This window comes from Sebastes fasciatus, chromosome 7 (genome assembly GCF_043250625.1).
Source record: "Sebastes fasciatus isolate fSebFas1 chromosome 7, fSebFas1.pri, whole genome shotgun sequence".
Lineage (NCBI taxonomy): Eukaryota > Metazoa > Chordata > Actinopteri > Perciformes > Sebastidae > Sebastes > Sebastes fasciatus.
In genome coordinates this window covers 26,422,115-26,444,340 of record NC_133801.1, presented here as the reverse complement: position 1 = coordinate 26,444,340, position 22,226 = coordinate 26,422,115, and the positions used below count along the sequence as shown (strand labels likewise).

The window sequence follows — 22,226 nt, the reverse complement described above, 5'->3', positions numbered from 1 at the left end:
CTGACTGTCCTCGCAAGAAAAAAACACAGCATCGGCTGTTTCAGTTGAAAAAAGCATCGGACTTTAACACAGGACACCGCTGTTTGTTTCCCATTTCTTACCGGCAATCAATGTTGGTTTCTTTTAACAATGATCGCAATATTTCCATAAAAAAACATAAATAAGATTAGAATTTGTTGGTCAAAGGTCAAGTTCACTATGACCTCACTAAACACGTTTTTGGCCATAACTAAAGAATACATATGCTAATTATGACAATTTTACACAAATGTCTAACAGGATAAAATAATGAAGTGATGACATTTTGGACAGACATGAATGTAAACTGTAACTTGACTGAGTGGCGGAGGCATACAACCGTAAGGCGTTGAGTCTAGTTACCACTGTTCAGTGCTAACATTGACCACATCTCACACACACACTCACACACACACTGATCAGCTGCAGCGTTATCAGGCCTTTATCTTGGCGTGGTTGTGGGGCTGGTCAGGTATGTGATATGATGATGAGCGACAGCCTCCTGACACTGTCATGTCCGTCAGTTTCCTCAGCGGACACCAACACCAGCAACCTCTTTCAGCTGAGACCAGCCCTCCTGTCCAAAACCATTGACAGGGGTCTCCCAAGATGCTTGTCAAACAACATCAAACCATATGTATGTGAGTGTGTGTGTACATGTTTGTGTGCGTGTGTGTTCAGGATAGGATATTCCTGTAGTCTTCAGAGTGGGATCTGTTCTCAACCATAGGCAGTTTGCTCATGAAGTGCTTACACAAGTAGAACAATTTGAATGTGCTTACTGTTGATGCACTGTCTTTTGAAAAGTGCTTATGTGAGCATCAAGCACTTTTTTTGATACATGTAAGAAAAGAGACCGGATTTCCACAAACCTCCCCCTGCATCAACAGAGATAACAGAGGTAGCTACTGCTTGAAAACCAGCATAAAGAGTCTTACTAAGTTGCTCTAGTACTACTTGGTATACACTTTCCCCGTCTCTGGGGTCTTCTGTATGGCAATGGGACAAGATTTTGGCCGGAAGCTTTCTGGTTTCTGTTTTTAGTTTGTTTGTAGTCTGAGTAGTATTGACCAATCCCATTTGAGCAGGCTTTGATTGCACGCAGGTAAAAAAGAGGCGGAACCTAGAGCGATCTAGAGCGAAAGTTGCCAAGTTGGCAACACTGACAGGCCTCCCTCCAAAGCGACTCCCCCAAAATTATCATTATGAACGTAAACAATGAACATGGCTATTGGTAGTACTCACAGCTGTCAAGCTAGCAGCTTGTGGAAGACTCTGGTGACGTGCAATGAGTGCATGCAGGCAGACAGGTAGGTAGGTAGGTAGGTAGGTAGGTATGTATGGCTGAACATGCAATTATTTTCCATATTTGCTGTTGAAGTTACTCATTTGATATACCAGTCTGGGTCTGATGTTGCTCTCTTTTGGCCCATGAGTAGCAGTCGGCCTGTAAAAGCAGTTCCATACAGTGTCCAGTGGTGAGGCGGCTGTCAGTCTGCTCTGGGTAAGTAGCCAGTCAAATCCTGGGTCAGCACTAGGTTTTCATTAGAGGCCTAATTCAAAGCGGCCCACATAGAGTGTCAGGAGTGTCCCGGCCTGTTGTTGGCACCCCTTATAACACACTCTAATGAGCAGCCGCTGGGAAAGTTGCGGTGAGCTGTGTGTATGGAGCTGGTGTAGCTTAGAATATATACGGCCAGAGAAGACGAAGAGAAAGTCCCCGCTCAAGGGCCTGAATTAGCCCCATGAATCACTGACTTTCTTTTTCATTTGTTTCTTAATCACGCAACCTGTTGAGTATCATGATTCATGGGACTAACTGCTTGGTATGGTTTACCCTGTGGAGTTCAAGCATGAGGCCGGCATTCTCAGCGGACTTGCCAGTGTGTGAGCTGGACACTGTTAGTGTGTTTGTAAAGGTGCTTAAAAGCATCTCTTTGCCTCAGTGCTTAGTCTGGAAAGATGCAGACAAGACGATCATCATGAATTCAGGACTGCAGCACTAACAAACCTTAACACCAGTGCCTTTAGTCTTAACTTGCAAATATGAATGAATACACAAAAATGAGCAATTCATTGAGCTTGATCCAGGCTAGTCCCGAGTGTTTGAGCAGTGCATAAAATGAAAGAGGTTTCAACATCCAGCACTTGGCTCCATTTGAATGCTGCACATGCCATCTATCCTGACATACCGTATGGTGTGTGTGTCTCCAGCCGCATTAATGTGTGCTGTCCTTTACACAGGAGGGTGTGTTAAGCCTGGCTTTTCACAGTCCATCAGGATGATCTCCGGTGGATGTTAATGAGCTTTCCCACTAATGTGGACTCAGTCGTCCAACTGGCCAGCTTTCTAAGGATTTTGCAAGAGTAAGAGCTCACATAGTGATGCCGACATGCTTTCATGTGTAAAACATCTGTAAGTCCTTATTATTAATGGTATTTTTACATATATTATTAATGTAGTTGAACTCGGTATCTTAAGTTATAACATGCCAGTGTTATTGATTGATTGACATTTGTGTTTGGATATATTCTGAAAGTTGTAGCCTTTTTGAAAACCTCAAGACATTTGAGAAATTGTTCTTGGAGTTTATTTCTCCCAGAGCCCTTCACAGACTTGACCATGCTAATTTCTACAGCATACCCATTGGGTTTATCATTAATTCCTGTTGAGGTAGAAACTCAGCGGTCATAACTGCCTCATCTTCGGACACCATGAGAGATTGAGCTAAAATTGGCAGCTCTTGGTATTCGGTGGTGTGCGTCTCACCTAAATGAGGAAAAACATATGTAAATGCAGCATGTACAGTTTGTTCATGTTAGTGAATGTCAAACAACACAGATACAGAAATTCAGTACATCATATTCATTATATACATACTTTATACAGCATCCCATTACATCATCGGCAGGAATACCCAAGTCATGTCCTTGGTAATATTTTTGGAAATTTGGGCGTTTAATGACCTGAGGAAGTGGACTCATGACCTTAGCGTTTCTAAGATCCTCGCTAGAAACCATAAAACACGGAAAACATCATCACTCCGGATTAAAATATTATTTCCACATTTAGACCTGTCATTGCCATGAGTAGAAGAGTAAATCATCACTGCAGGTCGAGACAATCCTATGTTACAAATTGTCAACACACTTAGAAATGCTAGTGGAGTTGGTATGCAATCACCAAGCATTCTGCTAGAAAGTCATAAAGAAAAGGCAAATCCAGGGCAAACAAAAAGGAAGTCCAGGCCACAAAGTGGCACCTGATATTTATAACCCACTTTGCATTATGTAATTACATTTTTTTAATTCCCACCAATGTGCCATCAGTAGTAATTGCATCTGCTAGCCAAGTACAAAAGTGCATTTTTCCTAGGCTTTTATAAATTGGCAAAAGATAACAGCCGGAGGAAAACATTAAATATTCTTTCAGCCATCTTTTTGGCAGCTGTAGCTCAAATGGCAGCGCGGGTCAGCCATTTATCGTAGCGTTGCTACTTCTTCCCCCCAGCTCCTACTGTTCACACGATGAAGTGTCACTATGAAACATGCTGCAACCCAAATTGCTCCCCATATATGCCTGGAAGGAAAAATATCCAAAGTAATATCATATAATTTTTTGGTTTTATTTATATTTCTTTAATTTGACATCTGACATGATAGCAGTGACTAAATCTTAGTTCATTTTAAAAAAAAATACTGGTAGCAGCCAAATTCCCTCCAACACCAATATGCATGTGAAGCGTTTTTCACATGGGCAAGTGTGTGTACATGCACTTCTGTGTAAGTGTAAGTGTGTGTGTATGAGACTGTTGGGGGCTGGAATGTGACGTGAGAGCACTAATCAGAGCCAGCTGGGGCCAACGGTGAGATTAAAGTTAAAACACAAAAACAATCAGCTGGGATAAGTATACTATCGCTATGGGTTACTGCCCCCATCCCAGCCTCTCAGAGAGAGAGAGAGAGAGAGAGAGGGAGGATGGATGGATGGATGGATAGACGGATGGATGGATGGAACTCTACCCAGCCTGGCTGGCACAGACCCTCTGATTAAGAGCTCCTTTGTATTCTCTTTGATCCCTTCTTCTCAGTGGTGAGTCTCGTCTCACCACAACATGCACATGACACACACCAACACACTGCCAGTCAGGACGTGCTCTGTATATGCAGCTCTGTATATGTAGCTCTGTATACGTAGCTCTGTATACGTAGCTCTGTGTGTTTGTGTTCTTATATATCTGCACTTATGTGAGCCACATTTAACATAAAGAAAGACAAAACAAATGTGTTGGTCTCACTACTAGACCTCACTACTAGACTAGAGTTGGCATGGGGTTAGGGTCAACAGTAGAATTAGACTAAAGTATAGATTACAGTAAGGGCCGGTCTAAGGTTTAGGCAGATTGTTGTATTCCAAGTAAGGGATAATGTACAGCGAGCCGGTCATTGTTGTGAAAGAATCCCCGACAGGGGTCTCTCATCACCCTGAAGGAGATTTTTTCGCAACAATGACCCGCTAGCTGTACATTATCCCGCTTATTACACGGCTACTTACTGAAGAAATCAATAATTTTACACAAAAACGGTCCGACAGAGTCCTACATCAGACCTGCGACCATAGCAACGGTCTGCTATAAGACACTAGAATGGCACTCGGAGAACGCAGACCTCCGCCAAGGTGCCAGAGTACGATTGCCCCCCCTCTCCGTTCAGCTTGCGCCATCATCCACTTGTATTTTTGTTTATGTTGAGATCAGCTGTACGTAGCGGAGCATCGTAAAACATTCAAACTGGACAGAAACAAAATAAAACTCACCTAAACCATCGTCGTTACTCTTTCCAACAATCACCAAATGTGCTTTGGTCGAACTCAACTGTAATTTCACAGAGTTTAATGTGAAAAAACACAGAATCTACAGGTGTCGCCTAAGTTGAATGTTAAATGATAATATAGGTTGTTTTCAATGTGTCTTAGTTGATTGGACTAGGTTGGGGTTAGGACTCTAGAGTTAAAGGGAGATTCCAGTTTCATACAACGTGGGCCTCATTTATTTCTAGTTTTGGCTATTATCTCTATCATAAACAATAACATCAAGTTAATAATCTGGGGTTTCTCCATAGTAACATTATAACCCAAACTGTCCATTGAATCACAATTTACAGACTGATTTCCTGGTTCCCCTCTGACCTACTGTACTAAGAGAGTCCTAACTCTGTGCTAACTTGGACCTGACCCTTAGACCTACCCCAAACCCAGTCCAATCAATTGTAAGGATTGCAAAAACTTTGCAAATAAAACACAAACATAAACTAATTCAGATTAGCATTTACCTAAAAAAAACAAAAACAATTTTAGTTGTAGTGATCATGCCGTGTTACCAGATAACATTTTTCAGTTATAACTAGTATTTGTTTGCATTTGAGACTAGATTCAGCCTGTGTGTTTGTCTGAAAATGAAAGTGTGTATGCTGGAGTGTGTGTGAGTGTGTGTGTGTGTGTGTATGTGTGTGTGTGTATGTGTGTGTGTGTGTGTGTGTGTTTGTGTGTGTGTGTGTGTGTGTGTTTGTGTAACAGTATAAGAGGATTAAGGCCTGTTCACAGCCGAGGGTGCAGACTGCACCATTTCTGATCATTTCCTCTGTACGTCCGATTGGCTGATGAGGTATTAACTTGCCTCTGTGTTGTTATATGTGTCTCTGTCGGATTGTGCGAGGATGCAACTCCAAAAACAGCTAAATTTTCCTCCTTGTTCAACTCTGCTGAGACCCCCCGCCCCCGACTCCCATCCAACTGTGCCCTGAAAAACCTCCTCTGTTATCTCCAGCTGTGGCATCCGGTGCTGTTTTTACTGATAGCTTTTTTGACTCTCTATCTTGGGTCGACTTGCACTTTCTTTTGAAGTCTGGCCACCGGTGTTGTCCCAGAACACCGCTCCAGTCCCAGCGGCCGAACAGAGTCAGCACCAACAACAGAATGACTTCCAAGATAATAGACTACACACGTGACGATAAGCTTTCTTGGTCAAGAACATTTTTATTTTAATGACCTATAATGGTCAAAATGCTATTTGTGAGGTTTAAAGCTAAAGAATAAAGCTCTGGAGAAAACATTGCATACTATATCCAAATGGTCACAGTTAAGGTGCTGCTACCAGCTTTCAAATTTCAAATACATATCGTTGTTGGTATTGAAAAATTACATGTTTAAAGATAAGTCACCATATATATTAGCGCAAAATATTCATCAGCCGGCTCAGATCAGCCGTCCTTTCAAAGCCCATATCAGTGAAACCCTACAGTAGTTTCCATTTCTTCATTGGCCTCCCTCCAGAACAGCATTATCTACACATCACGTCGGACAAAACCACCTTGTAAATAACCATATTACTTTACCTAGTGACATCAGCCCCAGAGGAAAAGATCCCCAACATTAGAGTGCTGGGGGATTGTGTCGGGGGCGTGAGAGGTTAAGACTTGTTGAATGGCTGGTAGGCGTCACACAATGAGGCGGATTAGGCAGCACTAGAAAGGGCCTTTAGGGCTTTACTGGGGGTGTTCAGCAGCTTATAGCGCCTACAATAACACAGCAACAGTGCAAATCTAGCTGGCTAAAAGGCTAGCTGGGAGGGCAAGTGGCTGGCAGTTACGGTCAGTGTGGTAGGAAGCAAGGAAGCTGTGATATAAGGAAAAGAGTTAACAGGGAGGAAATGAATCACATTTCACCGATTGTTCGGAAGAATGAAGCTTAGGAGTTAGTAATGGGTAAAAAGAAGCGTAGCAGCGTTTTTCTAGAGATCCCCAGAGTCGTCTCGAAGGACCCCTGGGTGTCACATGGCATTGAGACGAGGAGTTGGAGAACAGGAGCGGTGCAGGGCTGTGAAGGAGAGGTGAGGCTCAGTCTCAGTGGCTCAAGCACTTGTCTCTGCTTGCCCGGAGCTGTGGCTGGAAAAACGATATCATTACAGATGACCCATATTCTTACAGATAAACCTCGGCACTGTGGTGTGTGCTGCGATACTCTACATGAGTGCAGAAATTGTGTTTTTTTAAAGTGCAAAATCACCTCAAGTACATTGCACAAGAGACTTACAGAAGTCTACCTTTCTGGTATTATTCAGCTCATGCAAAGTATGTCCAGATATACAGCCAATATAATAGGTGTGACACTTTATTATAATAGTTGCTATTGCAGTTGCTAATATGTTGTAACAGTATTATCCTGGGTTTCAGTGGAGACACATGAGAGCTGTAGAGTCAAAATAGTAATGCTCTTATATAGGTTTTTAATCTGGACACATTCAAAAAAATATTATTTGCAACTTTTAGCAACATCATCCAATAAAGTACCAGTATAAGTGGCCTTATAAATACCACACATTATCTGAACCCGGAGCAGTGCGAACCAGCAGTCCTCACCCCTGTCTGGGATTACTGCACCATGTCTGCCCCTGTGTAGTGCTGGGGAATTAAACAGGAGGGGGGGTTGGGAGGGCAGGCAGCGGGCTGGGATAACACCGCAGTGTGGCACATTGCGTGTTAGCCGGGATAATAACAGTGTGGTTTGTATTAGGTTTCCCTTGGCTAAAGTAAGAAGCTCCCACTTCCTGCATGCCCTCCGTGACAAAGACAGTATCCATATTGGCCTTTGAACATCTGCAGGACGCATTAAACACACGCTGCGGTTTTATGTCAGTACAGTATGTATTTGAAAAAGACTCTTAAGCTAATTAGACCTCCTGTTCATCTCAAGGTCACTGATTTGTTCTGCAGTTAGTTTTGACAGGCAGCAGTGTGCAGCGCGACATCATCTCGAACAGCAGAAAGAATTCATAGCATGATATTCTGGCGCAGTAAAAACTCCGGCAGTGGAAACTGTTTTAAACTGATACCAGAGAGAAACAGCAGGTCACCGCAGATTACGGCTACAGTGAGCATGTCAGTTTTTATTTTTGTTCTGTATTTACACTGGTTTTGTAATGTCAGTGCAGGCCGTCATGTCAGTATGTATTATTGATTTTTGGGACTAATATGGAGCTAGAACAGTGGCAGTATTGAAAAAGGAAACATTGGTACTGAAAAAAGCTCCACTGAAAAATAAAACGCAGGCATTACAAAATATTTTATTTTATTTTTTGCATTCTGATGTGTTTTACAATAACAACCTTCTGATTTTTTCTTCACTGTTTTTTTTTGGGGGGGGCAATTTAATCTGCATACTAAAGGAGAGAAAGTAGAACTTTTTGCAGTGCCAAATTTTATTTTCTTACTGTCACCGTTTTAGCAACGCAAGGTATAAATCTATAAAATTGTGGTTTACTTTGTAACGTGAAGGGTGTATTTCTACCAACACAGCCCCTTGACTTTCTTAATGCAGTGCTAACAGTGTACTACACATGTACACCTGATCTATGCAAGCCCATACCAGCCTGGTCTCCTAAAAAAAAATTACGTTCCCATACAACGAAACTGCATTGTCAATTGCAATGTTTTTTCTCCCGGATTACATTTGTTTTTGACTTATAATCACAGTCTGCGGAAGTCCACGCAGGGAGGAGGTCTGTGTGGCAGCCTCTGCCATCAGTGTATGAATGTGTGTGTGAATGGGTGAATGCTGACATGTAGTGTGAAGCGCTTTGAGTGATCAGAAGACTAGAAAAGTGCTATACAAACCCAAGTCCATTTACCATTTACCATCCAGTTTTGTAGAAGACAGGGTTGCTCATACAGTGGCAGGGTCTTGACACACGTCATCACAGGTTGGTCTTTGTTGAGGCATCAGGATTTCCTAGCAATTTGATCATGTTCACTCCCTGGATCAGCACTTCCAGGCTACCATACATTACCTACTTCTGATGCAATGCTACGCAATATGTGCGCCGTCATGCAGATGTGCACGTCAAACAAGCAGATTGGTTGAAGCAACTCGGGAGACAGGTTCAAAGCAGAAAGACAAAAAAGTGAATTTGTACAAGTATGAAAGAAACAGCCAGAGAAGCATGATCCATGTAGCAGTAACCATGTGCACTTTTGTTCTCATGTACGTGCATTATCATGTCCCGCTCTCAATTTGTTGATGACAGTCACGGATGTCACTGCCGCACATTCACAGGGCGTCGACCACTGTCAGCAGAGCAGCCGGGCAGCAGCAGCAGATCAAATACAGCTAGACAGCTGATGGACGTCACAATGCACTACATGCATCACAGTCTTAATACTGTGCTGCCACTTCCGCGCACGCCATTCTGTCCGTATATCGACGGATATGGTTTACAGCATGTAATAACAGTAATAGGTTCCTTATGGGGAGATCCTCTGCAGAGCAACTCGGTCAGTCCACAGCGAGGGATGTTGAAGGGCCGCATGTGGAGCAGTGTGAGCATGTCAGACACCGAGAATGTTGGGAGAAGTTTGGTTGCGTCCCAGAATAACTGATGTCCGCTGATGCTGCGGGTTAATCCCACAGATGTGGACTTCCTCTGCTTATAACACAGATGCAGGTTCATAGTGGTCTGATGAGTAATTCAGGGTAAAGCAATAAGAAGGGATCTCCTTTTTTATTCCTACTGCCTGTTCAATTTTGTAATGATACATTTGAAATTGCTTTCATATGTTTATGTATGCTGCTGAAACAGTGGGTTAAAGGATCATTTGGGTTTGTTATAACTTGGATCTTATTTTCATAGTTTTGACCATCATTTCTATCAGTTATGATAACAGTGTATGTGTTGATAATAATCCAACATTGAACATAAACACAACTACACTGGGGTGGGTGTTTGCAAGAGAGAGTCTCGGTAATGATTTTACAATTCACCTTCCTTTCCAAATAAGTTGACCTGTTTCTTTTTTTGTTTTGTTTTTTACAACCCGTCCGATCACGTGACTGCACATGTTTTTGATGGGTGTCAGGTCAAGTTTAAGAAAAGACTTAAAACCTCTTTGCTTCTTTAATACTTTAATATGACGCAAGTAGTATCCCTTTTTTTGATACTCACTATGAGGAACTTTTTTTTTCTAATCCCTATTTTCCATCATTTATCAAAACAAGCTAAACTGCTCAAAGTGTGTTAAAGATGTCTGAAAACAAGCGGCCATAAAAGAAACATGCCAAAATAAAATAATGCAACTAATTCTGACTTTAATCAGGAGGTGTCTGATCAAAGAATATGCAAACCTGAAATACCTGAGAGAGCATTCAGCATCAATTTGGTGCGGTTTTAGGTTTGTCAGGATAAGGATACAGAGTATGTGTCAGAAGATAAATTGTGCATGTGGACACTTGGCACACACAGTTGTGTTGTATAGCTTATAGCTCTTGTGGTTTAAAACAGATCACCTGGTGGCTCTAACTCCACATTCTCTCTCTCTCTCTCTCTCTCTCTGTCCGTCTGTGTCTCTCTCCCTGCAGAGCTGCAGAGGGAGGGCAGCATCGAGACCCTCAGCAACAGCTCGGGCTCCACCAGCGGCAGCATCCCACGCAACTTCGAGGGCTACCGCTCCCCCCTGCCCACCAACGAGAGCCAGCCGCTCAGCCTCTTCCCCACCAACTTCCCCTAGAGTCCCACCTCTCCTGCAGGAAGAAACCACCACCGTCCAGCCCACCCATCTCCCCACATACTGTATCTGTCCACACAGCGTGACACTGGCACACAAACTAGGATTTTGTGTTTCTCTGTACAGTGTGTTTTCTCTTCTCATACAGCTGTGATCCCAGCAGTGAACATACAGAAAATTTAATGCAAATTATTTAGTGTTCAAATTGTATCATTTTCTGAGTGAAAACACTGAGACGAATTCATTGTATAGACTCTTGAAAGCTAATTTCTTTTAAACTTACCAGCTATTTTAAGTGTTGCCGAGCAATTAAACAAAACCTACAATGCAGAAAAATGAAAGTGCAGATAGAGTAGTTTCATCACAGAGTATTTTGATACAGCTGTGGTCTGAGAGGAACTTCCTTTATTTTCAATATCAGATTTTTAATAACAGACCAGTATCAGCCCAACACATGTGTCTAACCCTGCTTTTAACCTTGTTGTTGTGTTAAATCAGAAGCCAGTTGACACCGACGTTGTTGGAGACAGCCGTCCTCTCCTCTCCCGTTTCTTCAGCCCGGCCGCCATCATTCATTCTTTGTGTGTGTTGGAAGTTTTACGGTGTGCCTATTGTCTGAATGAGCCATGAGAAAGGGAGCGCCGACAAAGGAAAAATGTTTATTCCAGTCAGTGACGTGTAGCAGCTCCTTTTCCCCTCCGTGTGTGTGTGTGTGTGTGTGTGTGTGTTGCTGCTCTCATGTTCTCTCACTAAATGTTTTTGATTAAATTTGGTCCTCTCATGCCTTTGATTATCATGTAATTACATTTGACAAAAGATGCAGTAATGAGATGACACTATTACTACGTCGCTGAAGTAATTTAGATCTTTACAGCATAATTGAGACATTTCTGAAATAATTTAGATATATTCCCCACTCGGCCTTTCCAGATAGTAAATTTTAATTGAGCGGAGTAATAGAGCCTTGTGCTGTATGTTGTACATTAGCAACTTTTGACCAAAATCTTTTTCTTGCCTCTGTAGTTATAGATCTATAAATAAAAAAAAGTATTTTCCTTAAATGTACTAGCTTTGCCCGTAGCAAAGAAGAATGACTTTGATAATCAGAAATTCCTTTATTAAACACACTTTGCCTGTTAGTTTGTCCTAAGCAGAATGTTTGTCTTGGTGAAAACTGAAACGCACTATTAATATAGTCACATTAGAGAAGATATTAAATGATAATAGTTAAGTACAATCTGATAAAAAGGTCTACGTGTTGTTGGACCGGCTGCATGTCGTTGCTCTGTCACTGACTGAGGGCATGCTTCTGCAATACTTGTTTTAATTCAGAGCAAATGCTTGTTGTTCTCTTGATTTGTAAAACTCCTTTTCCCAGCATTCATGCAAGAAAAAAACATAGTAAAAACTCAAGGAAATGAAACTGTCTTTTTTTCTCACTCTGATTGCTTCTAATTGTGCCGTTCAGATTTCAACCACGGCGGTGACCATCAGCACATAGTACCACTGGTAATTAGTACCATATTTTTTAACAGGCAGTAAAGTGCTGTTAAAGGGACTTTTATGGGCGACTCTGGCTCTTTGTTCTGAGAGAGAGAGAGAGAGAGAGAGAGAGAGACGAGAGGCCATGTTTGTTTCTCTGCTAATCAGCACAAAACTTCAAATCCTAAAACTCTGAGATTTGGAGAAAAAAAAAGAAGTAGTAACTAATTCAAATTAAATTAAATTAGAAGTGAATTATTCCTTGTATGCTTTATTTCATCTCATCGATGTGTTCATAGCCATAAAATTAAAAAAGGGGTCCTTGCCCAACTACAGTGGAACGTATCCAAACTTGAAGAGAAACGTTTGCACATGAATAACTTATTACAACTTAAATGCCTGAAACATTTTTAAATTGAAAACAGTATGCTTGTATTTCCAGTCGCATGTATTTGAAAATAATATCTGTTACTCTATGAGTTGGACAACAGAATACATAAAAAAAGGAACCATTACAAAATGTGTTTATTTAGGTTTATATGCAAGGCTCCCTTATGAATAAAGTAGAAATAAGCTCCAGCTGGCAGGATGCGTCTCTGCCACTTCATCCAGAGGAAAGCATTATGCAAAAAGTACAAGAGGAAAAACTCACGTTGTTTTTTATTTGAAACATTTTTTATTTGATTCCAACATGTTTTAACAAACACTTTACAATGTTTAATATTCACAATATTACACATTATAAATCTTTTCTTTGATCATCAGGGCCACTTTTGAAACTTTAAAAAAAAAAAATATGTGATAAATAACAATAACAAGGATACACTATAAACCTGAAAACTGAAACACATCCTGTCAGTTTAAAATGAATTTTTACATTTGGTAATTTGTAACTAGCAGACTTGGTGATGGCAATAAATGGGGAGAAACCTGGGCACAGTTATCTATGTATTGATTTTGAGAAGAAATTCTTATAAACCGAGCTTTATACGTATAACAGTGTATTCTATAGCAAAGACGTGTCCTGTTAGAGTCACTGGGCACAACAGTAAATCCCTACTCACTGATTCACTGATGTACATGAAGAAAACTCCCCAGGTCATACATCCAACATCCTGCTATGAGATGTGCGGTGGAACCGTTCGATGTTGAGTCCAAACTTGTGATCTTCCGACCGAGAAACATGGCAGCAAACTGAGCGCTTATCAATCGTTTTAGGACTAACTGAATATGCTTTGGGATTTGAATCTGACCTGTGGCCCTTTGCTGCATGTCATCCCCTGTCTCCCTCCCCTTTCATAACTATCACTGTCACTATAGCAATAAAAGCAAAAAGCCCAACAAGTGTGAGAGTCACACTGATTCTCCTGGATTTAGCATGGGGGTCACTACAAAACATTAGAATTAGCTCAGTTGGAAAGAACTGATCCAGAGTTTGGGCATTTTAACTGGAAACATCTGACTGGAACAAGGCATTCTAACAGTTATTGCATAGCCTACACCAGGGGTCTGCAACCTGCGGATCAGGAGCCAAATGCTGTGGATTTTTAAAAAAAAATTGTGGAAATGAATATCTGTTTTTTTGTTTACATTTTCATTTTTAGGTCTATGGTATGACGGTACAACGGTACGACGAAGTATTAGGGCCACATTGAGCAAAAAAATAAATCTGAGATTTCCAGAATAAAGTCGTAATATTACGAGAAAAAAAGTCGTAGTATTATAAGAATAAAGTCATAATATTATAAAGTAGAAATTTTACGCGTTGTTTCCTTTTTTCACTCAAAGTTATGACTTTATTCTCGTAATATTACGACTTTTTTTCTCGTAAAGTTATGGCTTTATTCTCGTTCTATTACGACTTTTTTTCTCATAAAGTTAAGATTTTATTTTCGTAACATTACGACTTTTTTTCTCGTAAAGTTCTGACTTTATTCTCATAATATTACAACTTCTTTTCTCGTAAAGTTATGATTTTATTCTCGTAACATGACTCTTTTTCTTGTAAAGTTATGACTTTATTCTCGTAAAATTACGACTTTTTTCTCGTAAAGTTATGACATTATTCTCGTAACATTACGACTAAAATGTTTTGCCTAAAATGGCTCTTTTGATAGTAAAGGTTGCTGACCCCTGGCCTACACTGTGATGCTATAGCAGCTTAGCATAGTTGAATGATAGTAGGCTCCATTCACATTTATCCTACTATGCTAAACAATGGTGGGCTCCATGTTAACAGTTTAGCCTTAGCATTGTTAAATGCCAGCAGGTCCAGCAGCCTGCCAATAAGACTGGTACTTTAATTATAATAAATATTGTGTTTGTACGTTTCAAAGTTATCATCAAGTTAATGTAGCGTGACCAGGTAGCAATCTCTAGTTTCAAGTGCAGCCCACATGGTACCATCCATCATCCATTGTTTCCTATTTAGAGACTTTACTGAATAGAAGAACCTCCCAGACCTCCTGCTATAGCTTCATTTCTCAAAAGCAACCAGCAGAAATATCTCCCTGGTTGATTTAGAAGTTGAGATGTAAAAGATCTGTCTTCTGATGGATGTAGAGGTGGCTGCTGTTAAAATACACACAATTCTAGGAGATTATCCTCTACTGTATATTAATTTCTTTCTTTTGTAAATATGTAAAAATGGTTATTTAAAAAAAAATCTTAAAAATCAAAGTCATTTTGGTTGAAAAAATGACAAAAAACAAAGAAGAAGATGAGCAGCTAATGCAAGGACTCAACTATACCAGGCACTTTGAGTAATGACTTTTCTCTGCCACTCAAAATTCACTGTGTCTGGGAACTTACCTTAGATGATTCCTGCATGTTTTACCATCATCGTCTTCACACTGAACACCACCACGGCCCTGTGAATGGAGAGACTGATTAGAAACACACAGTGCTCCAGGAGGGCCTGGACTTCAATACCTGAACTGCTACATGACATACAATGTGTTAAAAGGTTTAGAGTAACCACACAAGTTCATTTTGAGTTAAATGAATAATATTAAATTTTCTGAACTACATTATTTAGAATAATGATAATATAATTTAGAGAGATATGTCACAAAGATCTGCTATTCTTCTTTTATGATTCCAATGATTCATTCATTGATATATTGTTGGCCTCATTGGGCAAAACTTCAATAATAACCTTTCATCATATATTGTAATTCAAGTGCTCTGAGAGATAACTGGACTTCTGCACCTCATCATGGCTCTGTTTTCAGACTAACAAATCGACTTTGACCAATCACAGGTCATTTCATTGAGAGAGCGTTCCTATTGGCTGTGCTCCAGTCATGTGACCAGAACTTGGCGTTCCTTCACCAGATTTCACAATGGCGGCGGCGTCACAAACTTTCTCATTTTACAGCTAAACCGTACACTACAAGATGAAAACATTTGAGGCGAGAAATAGGCATTAACGTAACATAATATTGATTCATATTTGATCAGCGTTAGTTTGCGAGTGATTGACAGCTGCTCAGAGACGGCAGACCTCAGATCAGCTCTTACTGCTTGTTTTCCTTCGGTCTGTGAAATCTTGCAGATGCCGTTAGGACACCGGAGGATACCAGCAGGATTTTGTACTACTACTGTCACGATATAGCGACAGTTTTATAAAAATAACTTATTTGTAATCATATTTGTTCCAATCTCGCCTACTTCAGCTTTAAAGGTGCTGATCAGCTGCTGCAGAAAACTCACACACTGACACACTAGGCCCAAGGCCATTTTTAGTCCATGACTTGGATCCTAAACCCCCCATTAGACTGCAGGTAGATCAAGTTTTAACTGTAAATCTAAATAGTTCAACAGTCTAAAATCTTAATTTAAATGATGCTGAAATGTAATGTTGTGCCCTTTTTTCTACAGCTCCTGTAGGCACCTCCAGGAAGAGGTCCTCCTTGAACCACATGTTTAGAGTCACATGGCACAGAGACAGCTTTGTTACCAACTAAAACTCACCATCAAGTGTGTCAAGACCTGTATACAGTGTAAAATGTCCAAGACAAAGCCGGAGATGTGCTCACTGATCGGAGTTCAGCGGGCTGCTGGGAGGTCGGAAGGAGATAAGATTTGAATCAGGAACATGAGCAGGATTTTTTTTTTTTTTCTGGATCAGCTTCAGGTTCATCTCATCCCCCCACATTTATCCTTCAAGAAACACATGAATCAATGTCAGTGCTGTTTTTCAGGTTTATGTGATTTATAAAACACTTACCTGTACTGAAGAGGAAGCAGGGATAAACTTAAACCTAAACTCAGTTTTAAAGTCATTAATTCATAGTGTGCGACATAATCTGATTTTAAGGGAGGCACGGTTATTTGCATTTGCACATTATTTACTGCATGATAACACTTGCAGATGTTTGATTATGTTCCTCTGCGTCTTGAAGTAACTAAATAATTAGATCGGATTTTGCAATCATATTTAATCGCAACCTAATTTGAAGCTTGTTGAAACCTCACTATTTTCATAGCCTATCTTTGAGTAATTTCACGTATGAGTGTTTTTAAAATTACAAATGTTATTGTACCGATTATACTGGGGGGTTTTGACAAGAATCAAACACTAAATATGATATATGAAATCGAAACTAAGACTTTTTCCTGATGGGAAGTTAAATTTGATGTCATGATGTTGTCTGACATGTAGTGTCTCCTCCGTGTTGTTTGTGGAGGTAAGACGCGTCTCCCTCCGGCCTGCAGGCTGCAGGTAGGTAGCTTCCTCTCTGCCTCTCTGCTGCTGCGCTCCTATAATATGATTCAATGTTCTCAGCGCTGCAGCTGCTAATTCAATTTCTCCACGCTGTCAACACATCTGCAAGCACACAAAAGATTATTTTGCTTGTTAAAAAAAAAAAAAAAGTGTCTCAACGAACATGAAATAGTAATAAATATTGTCAGCTGCATGATATTAAAAAGCCGACGCTTAAACGTTTTCCTGATTAAGAACGAGTTGAAAACATGCAGGAGGTGTAACGTTAATCCTCCTCTTTCATCCGTTTGGCACAGATAAAACAACTGCGCAGTTGACGTTTAAATGTTACTTTAAACTCGCAGGCGTACACATGAGGTTAAAAATATACACAGAAAAACCTAATAAAAGGAAGGATTTTAACTGATCGGTTTGATCGATTAAATTAAGGATGTTTGTGAATCCCGTACAGAAAAATATCTCTCAAATAAATGCATTTACAGAGAGGTGGTTGAATACAAAAATGCAACAATCTATTTTCAAAAAAAATTCAAAATTAAAAAAAAATCGGGTTTTAAGCAGACTCGTTTGTGCGGAGGCCTTTTTGTTTTTGCAGAATTAAAAATAATTTCCCAACAGCATTAATAACGGCCGTTTTCAGTCTACACAGGATATTTGCGTGACAGAGATTTATAAGAAGATGATTCAATGGGATCAAATTTTTTTTTTATTTTATTAAAATTTGATACACAAATCTAATTTTTTTTTTTTTTAAATACTCTTAATAAATCTATTGGTGATTTCAAATCAAGTCCTCTTGTGTCGATACAGGGCACCTGACGGAGGTGTGGGGCCCTTATCTGTGCTCAAAGGCACAACGGGAAGGTCACCTCCAACCAGCAACCGACAACACAGGGAATTTTTTTCGATAAGGCTGCAAGGATAAAAAAAAACTGACAGTAATGACAGTAGTTAATGTCATTGTGATATAAATATATATTGGAAGCACGCATCACATCCAGTGATCGTGTTTGGCACATACCTATCACACAATTCTGCAGTGCGTCATGCATCCAGTCACCTGTGGCCAAACTGTTTTTACTTCTCATCGGCGGCTAGAAAAGTGGGACGCAGGGCCACCCAAGGGTGCTCGAGTCTCCTTAGCACAATAAGTTATATATAGCAGTACACTCTTTACATTGCAACGATTTTCATACATTCTCTCTCTTTCTTTCTTTCATATATACATATATATATACATATATATATATATATTAAAGAGTCGAACAATAATTCAAATCCAAACATGAGATTAAACCTGACCAGACTGTGCTGCTGTAGCGTCTATAGAGCATCGAGTGGTTGTCTGCTGTAACGCCTGTTGTGGATGTGACAGACAGACAGCTCTGTGTCACTCTCCTCTGGCTCCCCTGGGTCACTATAGCGCCCCCACCTGGTGGTTTACCTGTCAGTCAGACAGATGCACCCACCACAGCCACCATACAGCACTGCAGGCGCTGCAGTTCAGATGTACATGGCTGTGAGAATAGGAGGGTCAAACAGGCTTTAGGGGCTGAAAGGTAGCTGGATATGAGTGGTTGTAGTTTATGATTGAGTTTGTCATGAAGTCGTGCTCAGTAAGTAAAAAAAAAATAAAAAATGTTGTTTTATGGAAGAGCTGGGATGCATCAGGTATTAGTCTGGTCCCAAAACACTTCTTTTCTGTCATGGTATTGTTCCAACCAAGTGGTTCAGTGTGTGTGTGTGTGTGTGTGTGTGTGTGTGTGTGTGTGTGTGTGTGTGTGTGTGTGTGTGTGTGTGTGTGTGTGTGTTGGGAGTGGTTGAGGAAACATTGTGCCTTTCCTACAAGTGAGAACTGATATGTTTCATTTAGCAGAGTGAACTGTAGAGGAGCTGGAGGAGAAGAAGGAGAGGAGGAGAGGAGGAGGAGGAGGAGGAGGAGGAGGAGGAGGAGGCTGCTGGTAGCTGTGCGAAGAGGATGAGGGAGGAGAAGGAGAAGAAAAAAAGGAGGAGGAGGAGGAGGAGAGGGCCGCTGGTCGCCGGGTTTCCATGTGACAAGGGGAAATATGAGGGACTTTGACAGGTCTTAAACGGTCTGGCGCCAAGGCCTCAGTCTAGCCGCTAAATATAGCCGGAGAGATGATGCAGGGAGATGGGAGGAGAAGATGGAGAGATAAAAAGGAAGAAAGGAACAATGTCGAAAGGGGAGGAAGAAAATAACAATACTCGATTATAGACGAATATGGCGCAAAAAGTGCCCCCGTTATGTTGTAATTAGAGCGCCTTTGGGCCGGATCGCTGACACATGGGCCAAATCACCTTCACCATCAAGACGCCTTTTACGCACATTTTCATTTTCACATCTGCAGCTGCATATTGTATTGTATTGAGCGGACAGATCAAGGACACAGAAAAAGCTTGGGTCAACTTCCTACTGTATGGAAAAGCGTGATGCAAGCATTTAATGCACTTTTAAATAGGCCTATACAACTCCAGCTCACATGATGACTGACAACTCTTTTCATAAAATATCTCAAATTTAAGATCCAGACTTGCCTGTTTTTACTCATTTCTTTTGACAATATCATAAATTATCTAAACTACCAATAGGAGAAAATTGGGTACAAAGACTTCTGAATATGTTCCTGTTTTAGAAATGTTTCCACTCCATTTTACGCATCTTTTACCCTTCATGATGATTGCTTTTCCTCACATTCCCAAAGAACAAGTCTAAGGAGCAAATTCACTGTCTGCTTGCATTAATCCCCAACACAGAGAATGTGTTAAGCCATCAGCACAGTGCTCATGTAGATCTCAGAGCAGTCCTTCTCTCGACTTAATGACTTTTAAATCGCGCGTAATGGTGATTTCTGTACCGTTGACGGCACAGAACAAATAAATGGTGACTAATTTGCACAAGCAATTGTTTATACAATTATCCAGTTGAGTATTCCGGCAGAAAAACCGTTATCCACCTCCATATGTTGCTAATCTGTTTTTTTTTTTCTCCCCATGTAGTGAAGCTCAGTGCATGCAGCTTCAAAAACTCTTGTCCAACTTGCCGCCACTGCTACATCTCCACCTAACCATTTCATAAAATCTGAAAGAGCAGTGTTACAAACAAGTCAGCTGTCCGGCCAGATTATAGCAGATACACACTCCACAATATATAACTCTGAGGAAAACTGTGAGGTATATATGTGCAAGACATGCTTGATGATTTTATATTCTATTATTTATTTTTTTATTCTTATTTTATTCTAACGTTTTTATCTATTCTTTTGTTATTATACTGTTTAACTTGCACCAACAAAACCAAAGCAAATTCCTAGTGTATACCTCTTACACCTGGCAATAAACACCATTCTGATTCTGATTCTGATTCTGATTCTCGTGTGAAATCTCCTGGCATTTATTTCCACCATCTACCTGGCTGACTGAAAATACTTTTTTTTTTGTCTGACTCTGCTATTGATGCCTCCACTGTGTGAAACAGTTGATGCTCTATGGGACTTATGTGTCTGGTCTGATGTGTGTTTCCTGGAAACTGTTTTGGCTTCATTCAGGTATATAGTGAACTCTGTTGTTGCTGTAGCTGCTCCTGTCTGGCCTGCTGACTCTCTTTACGCGTGGCTGTAGCAATCTGATGGAAGCCGAGCAACAAGTGTGTAACATAACAGGATGTGCCAACATTGCATGCTCCTATAAATCACATATTATGCATGCTGCATCTGACACACAAGTCCTGACTCCTGAAAACTGGAGTTGCATTTTTTGGGGAGTCGCATTTAAGGATAAAGAAATTATATCGATATTACGATTTATTGTGATTTTTGTTAACTTTTTTAACACTAGACAATGGGAAAAAGTTGAATCATACACTTCTAGGTACTTTCACTTTGGAAAATATCTAAATTAATACGTAAAAATGTTTGCTTTTCAGCATGTATGTAGTCAGAGATGTCCTGAAGTCAAATGTATCATGTTTTGCACCTTTTTGTCTTTATTTGATTGTTTTTACAGCCCTGTATAGCGACCGATTAGGAAAGGAATAGGTGGACTTAATATATTAATAATAAGGAGTTTATAAATATTATTCAAGACTTTTTTTTAAAGAGTTTTGTGTGTTGCCTGACAGCGGAAGAGACACAGAGGCGCCAAGTTGAAGGGGTTAATAGGAAATGCGCATGACAGTCTCATTCAGAAGGATTATCACTTTTTGTTTCAGTTTTTGTCGCCTGTGGGCCCACGAAACACGGTTCCTTTTCTTGCCCGGAGAGAACAGCTGTTTATCCAAAAAAAAAAAAGAAAAACAAAATCACATCTGACACCGAGTCATGACCGAGGCAGAAAAAAAGTGGAGCAGATGAGGCTGTTGATGGTGGAGCCGGAGGGGCATCGCACATCATGCACGACTTCAGGGTGAATATAAAGAAAGAGACAAGAGATTGTTCTTATTGTGTCGCATCAGCCGACTGGCGCCGAGCGGCTCTTTAACAAAACTGAGTCCAAGTTAATCAAGAGCTGCGCCCTGTCCTTGGTTTGGACCAAATACAACCTGTCCAAGATTACGCACTACCACGGCCTGCCCTCAGCACTAAATCATCTCATCGCTTACAAAAAATCACTAACAGCAATGTGACAGCAGGAATACTCCAGAACTGCACTGACAATAATAATATTTAGCCTCATTTAAAAAAAATACAAAACCTAAATATGCCAAGAGTGTCCCAAGAAATGTCACTTTTATTTGCGTCCAAACAAGGAAGAGTTTGTATCATAAGTGAGCACTCACCGCTTTCCTTCTTTCTCCCTGATTTCTCTCTCAAAAATGCACTCATCATCATTCATCTGGTTTCCTCTTTTTCCTCCACGCAGCATCTGGGTTTGTCTTTTCCAGCCTTGACTCTCTTTATTACTGCTGCTGTTGCTGCTGTTGCTGCTGCTGCTGCTGCCTTCCAGTCAGCTCGATCAGGAAAAACGCGCAGATAAATGGCTCTCGGCTGCCTGGGGAAGCTGTTATGAGAGCTGGAGTTAGTATACGCACGGCTAACATAAGATAGCCAGAGCTATAATGTAAGGCAAATCCAGCCTTTACGCGTCAAAACAGCCGATAACATGAATAATTACTTTGTTATTATAGAGAACGACCGAGAAGCAGCTCCTTAGAAATAAATCTCTCCGGAATGCGCAGAGCATTGAGCTGCTGCGAGTCGTTGGATTGAGCCTACTACTACTACTGTTGTGAGTTGTTCTATAACAAGACAGTGGTAAACGTGGAGAACTGGCGCTGTTCCTCTGTATTAAAGGTGAGTATTAAAGACAGTGACTCTGTGTGGACATGCAGGCTGGTTTCTCCGGAGGCGTAAAAAACGCAAGCCGAGAGAGGTGATGCCTCCACCGGCCAAGAAACTGAGGGCTGACCCGGTGTTGGCTTTTGGAA

The 22,226-nt window shown here is 40.7% G+C and overlaps 1 protein-coding gene and 1 long non-coding RNA gene across 2 annotated transcripts in view; one reads left to right on the top strand and one right to left on the bottom strand.

The window, feature by feature from the left end:
- The window catches only part of bcas3 (BCAS3 microtubule associated cell migration factor), a 351,373-nt gene extending 339,378 nt beyond the window's left edge, over positions 1-11,995 (top strand). The window contains exon 24 of the mRNA XM_074640019.1: positions 10,427-11,995. Within this exon, the coding sequence (XP_074496120.1) occupies positions 10,427-10,575 (149 nt within the window). The 3' untranslated portion in view covers positions 10,576-11,995. The remainder of the gene's footprint in view (positions 1-10,426) is intronic.
- Positions 11,996-13,608: 1,613 nt separating this feature from the next.
- LOC141770485 (uncharacterized) lies at positions 13,609-22,195 on the bottom strand. The gene is made up of 3 exons (XR_012594572.1): positions 16,026-22,195; positions 14,091-14,924; positions 13,609-14,049 (listed from the first exon to the last, which is right to left on the bottom strand). It is a non-coding gene; the product is annotated as an uncharacterized LOC141770485 (long non-coding RNA).
- Between the last annotated feature and the right edge of the window lie 31 nt (positions 22,196-22,226).